Source organism: Pseudogymnoascus destructans (assembly GCF_001641265.1).
Source record: "Pseudogymnoascus destructans isolate 20631-21 unplaced genomic scaffold scaffold_1, whole genome shotgun sequence".
NCBI classification, from domain to species: domain Eukaryota; kingdom Fungi; phylum Ascomycota; class Leotiomycetes; order Thelebolales; family Thelebolaceae; genus Pseudogymnoascus; species Pseudogymnoascus destructans.
In genome coordinates this window covers 1056072-1060293 of record NW_020167520.1, presented here as the reverse complement: position 1 = coordinate 1060293, position 4222 = coordinate 1056072, and the positions used below count along the sequence as shown (strand labels likewise).

The window sequence follows — 4222 nt, the reverse complement described above, 5'->3', positions numbered from 1 at the left end:
ACTGCAAAGGTAGTCACAAGCTTGGAAGCAGAGAGCCGTCTAAAGACTATACAGCTAGGAAATAGGGAATAGGTGTCACTTATTCAAGGTGTTAATTCGTACAGATGGGCACTCCTGCCATTCATCATTTTCAAGGCACAGAATCACCTCTTAGCTTCGTATAAGGACTTAGGATTGCTAGACGATTAGGTGATTACACCAAGTAAGAATAGGTGGACTTTAAATTCAATTAGGTACGAGTGGATTCAACACATTAATCAACATACAAACAATCATACAATCGGAACCTATCTCCTTCTCATTCTTAATGGACATAAGAGCCACCTCTTAGCTTAATTTCAACACTACTGTACAGAACGGAAGATAATTACCCTCTATATGCCACTACACTTTTTGTATATCCTTCAGCCACTTGATTTAGCTTTGCTTTGCTCCGCTAAAGCTTTTGTATAGACATTAGATTAAAACCTTCATATAGAACAGGCTAAATCATATCACAAAGCTCAAGCTTCTCTCTACATTTAAAGAAGCATTCAAAGCTGCATTTACAGAGCAGAACATCAAGAGCAGGTTCCGAGCTATAGGACTAGTTCTATACAAGCCGTAGAATGTTCTCTCTCACTTGAATCTACACTTAAGAACTCCAACTCCTCCTATAGTTAAGAGTAACAATTGGACTTTAAAGACTCCTCAAACTATAAGGGAGCTTGACTTTCAAACAGAGCATATTAAGAACTGCATTATACAGCATCAGAATAGCTCTCCTAGCTCAATTAATGATGTACTAAGCTGACTTGCTAAAGGAGCTTAGGTTATAATGCATTCTGCTATTCTACTTAAGGTAACAACAGTAGGGTCTAAGGCTTGAGTTGTAATAGTAGAGAGACAGCGGCACTTATAAGTCGCCTCCTTAGCTTTATCGAAAGCATTAGCGATGCTGCTTTGAATTGAGGTAGTTTGAGATTCCTAAGTAGAGGCTATATCAATGTCGTGTTATTTTAGGTGCCTTGTAATAATCTTCATTCCGCTAGACTCAAGATACTCCTTTAGGCAGTATTTACAACGCCATATTAACCTGCCCTAGTGGTTACAAATTATATCGCAGCAGCCAATAGGTGTATGGTCCCGGACCTTTGAAAATCGTTTGCTTGTAGTTGTTATTACAGAGACAGAGGGAGAGGATAGTGTACGTTTAAGTATAGGCGAATTCAGGGTTCCAAATCGTTCACTGTCAAATCGCTTACTGTCGTGCTGAAGTTTAATTCTGTTTCTCAACCTTCTCCACGTCCTCGTCAGAGGCACTGTTGTCCTTGCGCAGCTCGGCACGTCGGATGTCATTCGCATGCATATCCGCAATTCTAGACTTGTCAGTCACCCGGGCAGTGTCGAATTTATAAAGAGGTTCGAGGACTGCGTTTTTGTTGAAGAAGACCCATCGCTGGATGAAGTACGGAAGGGCCTTGTTGATCTGGTAGTGCATGTGGGTGCGGGTAGGGACGGCGAAGATGTAGTCTAGCTCCTCGAGTGTGCGCTGTTTGGTCTCGGGAACCCAGAGGAATATCATGACCAAGGCAATAACGTTAGTTCCTGCATAGAAGCAGAATACACCCTTTTCATATGAGTTAGCGGGAAGTTGGGGAAATTAGAATAGGATTCGGCGCAAACTTACGGTGGGAGACATTGCTACCAACATCAGTGGCAAAAAGATCGAAAGAATAGCAGCCCAGAAAAAGCAGGTTGCCACAGCCCAACCCATTCCGACTTCACGGTGGGACAGTGGGAAGACTTCAGCCGAGTATGCGAATGGGACAGGTCCTTCACCTGGGGAGTAGAACATGGCAAATAGATAGATGAACATTGCCACTAGTGCCAAGTGGATTTTATAGTGTAAGTCAATCAGTGCGCAGAGTCCAGCAGCTAAGAGGGTCCACGCCATATTAGGAAACGTGAAGAGGAGCAGTGCTCGCCGTCCAAACGTGTCGATTGTCCAGAGCGCAGGGAACGCAAAGAGGAAGTTGATAAGACCGAAGCCCCATGAAGCCCACAGTGCTTGATAGTCGTCAAAGCCGGACTTCGCAAAGATTGTAGAAGAGTAGAATGCGATGATGTTGATACCGCACATTTGCTGGGCAATCATGACAGTGAAAGAGGCTAGGGTCGCGCGGCGAACACGAGGAATGGTGAAGAGCTCGATGAAGCGAGTTACATAGTTGCTCTTCCCGATAATGGAGGCCTCAACCTCGAGCTGTTTGTGGATGTAATAAAGATCGCGAGCTGCTTGGAGTGGGCTGTTGCGGAGCCGTAATAGAGACGCCATTGCCTGGGGATATCTATTCTTCTCTGATGTTCCAGCATTAGCATTAATTACAAATTTAAGATCAGTTGGATGTACGTACTCATGCACCAACGCGGTGACTCGGGGCAAAAGTAGACGCCGATGAGTAAAGGAATGGCGGGGATCATAGCCGACCCAAGTTGAAGTCTCCATGCATTTTTTCCCACATGAGCAACGGCAAGATTAGCAGAGTATCCGAGGAAGATTCCGAAGGCTGTCCACATCTGCCAGCTCATAACTAAGGCGCCTCGGATAGTGGCAGGCGCATTTTCAGCAGCAAAGATTGGGATAGTTGAGCCTTTCGCGCCCATTCCAAATCCGAGCAGGATACGGCAGGCGAAGAGCTGCTGCCAAGTCTGTGTGAATGCTGAGCCAATAACTGGGAGAAAACAGAAGACGGCGGAGAAGAAGATTGTACCACGGCGACCGAAATAAAAGTTCAAAGGATCCGAAATCCAGCACCCGAAGAGAGACGAGCCAAGATATGTCGCTGAGTTTACGAGACCGACAAGCAGCTGGTCGCGGGTGCTTTCAGTCCCGATGTTAAAAAACCTAGGGAAAGACAAATTAGCTCCATTGGAACCAGTCTGATCCCATCCTTGCACAGCCGCACCGACGGAACAAAGAAGGATGGTTAGATAAAGCGTTCGTGGGTGGCGCCACTTGTGTAGGATCTCATTACGAAGATCCTCAATCTCTCCGTCGGTTAAACTGTGTTCGCCTGTAATATCCTCATAGTTGAGAGGATCTTGAGCGACGAGTGCACCCTTTTTGAGGACATCAACATGCTCGGTGAGGGCCTTTTCCTCTGCAAACTTCTCGACTTCTAAGAAGAGGGTGTCGCGAGGAATGCCAGCGAGTGGATTCTCTATTCTAGTTTTTGTCAGCACAAGCCTTTTAGCGGATGCTTCGTAAAGCTTACCTCCCGGAAATGTTCGAGTTTAGGTTCACGCGGTCTGGGTTGTAGCCAGCTTCATTGCTAGGAGTTGGTTAGCTTCAGTGCAATATTGTCCAGAACTCTGAAGCTCATACTTGTCGATAGCGTCGACGGGAGGTGCAACTGCTTTTGGTCCAGCCATGATTGCGCTGCTCGAGAAAGTGAAAGGTGAAATCAAAGAACATTTCACATCTTGGGGGGGGTATCAAGGCCCATATAAACGGTGACTCCAGCCCCATTTCTTAGTTTTTACCCCTCATTTCAGAACCCCTAGTCCCAATCCCCAATCTCACCCGTCTTCTAGGTATAAGAATGGAGAAGGTTGGCGCTGACACGAGCGCGTGTTGACATATTGTGGAGATATCCCTACACGAAGTTGCTGTTGCTGCTGTCTGGGGTACGACCACTAGCGGAATATTTTGTGCCGTCAACCCCTGGTACAACATCGTCATTGCTGTGCTCGCTTGCGCAAGGAAAAGCAAGTTAATGGCTTCGGAGCCATGTTCTAGCTGTTCGCTGCTAACTACAACCTGTAGGTGATCGTACGAGCAGTCGGCACCGAGTACTACCATACTGATACGGACACCAGTGTATTACCAGCTTTCTCGGCGAGTGGGTTTTCAAGATGTATCAAGAAGCTCATGTGGCACTGATACTTCCTTCGTCCCAATCCGAAGTCCCGAGGCAGCCACACCCGCGGTCTGCCGGAGCGAATAAAAGCCACGAAAAACGACATCCCTGCGCTGGTGGTCTGAGTCCTTGCCTTGTAACATTAGATTGCCGATCCATGTAGTAAACACACAGACGAATACGGCGACCCAACAACTCCTACAGAGCGCACATACTCATATAATCAGACTCTGGGGAGAGACCATGGTACAATGGTGTCCGTAAATTACCCCTTGGAATTGTCAATGATTATCCACGATGCGCCTACTGTACGGTTTACC

General features: G+C 46.6%; 1 protein-coding gene across 1 annotated transcript; it reads right to left on the bottom strand.

Annotated features, from left to right (window-relative positions):
- Positions 1-852: 852 nt before the first annotated feature.
- VC83_00273 (uncharacterized protein) lies at positions 853-3875 on the bottom strand. Its single transcript, XM_024463968.1, has 5 exons — positions 3368-3875; positions 3258-3314; positions 2397-3208; positions 1670-2340; positions 853-1609 (listed from the first exon to the last, which is right to left on the bottom strand). The coding sequence occupies exons 1-5, from the start codon at positions 3412-3414 to the stop codon at positions 1259-1261; spliced, it is 1938 nt and encodes a 645-aa protein (XP_024328547.1). The 5' UTR covers positions 3415-3875; the 3' UTR covers positions 853-1258.
- Between the last annotated feature and the right edge of the window lie 347 nt (positions 3876-4222).

What these genes read in the sequence shown, in the direction of transcription:
- VC83_00273 (XM_024463968.1), bottom strand. Translation starts at nt 3,414, where the DNA reads ATGGCTGGACCAAAAGCAGTTGCACCTCCCGTCGACGCTATCGACAA. An exon ending in GTCACCGCGTTGGTGCATGA is followed by an intron (nt 2,341 to 2,396) that starts GTACGTACATCC and finishes CTGGAACATCAG; the next exon opens with AGAAGAATAGATATCCCCAG. An exon ending in TGGTAGCAATGTCTCCCACC is followed by an intron (nt 1,610 to 1,669) that starts GTAAGTTTGCGC and finishes TCATATGAAAAG; the next exon opens with GGTGTATTCTGCTTCTATGC.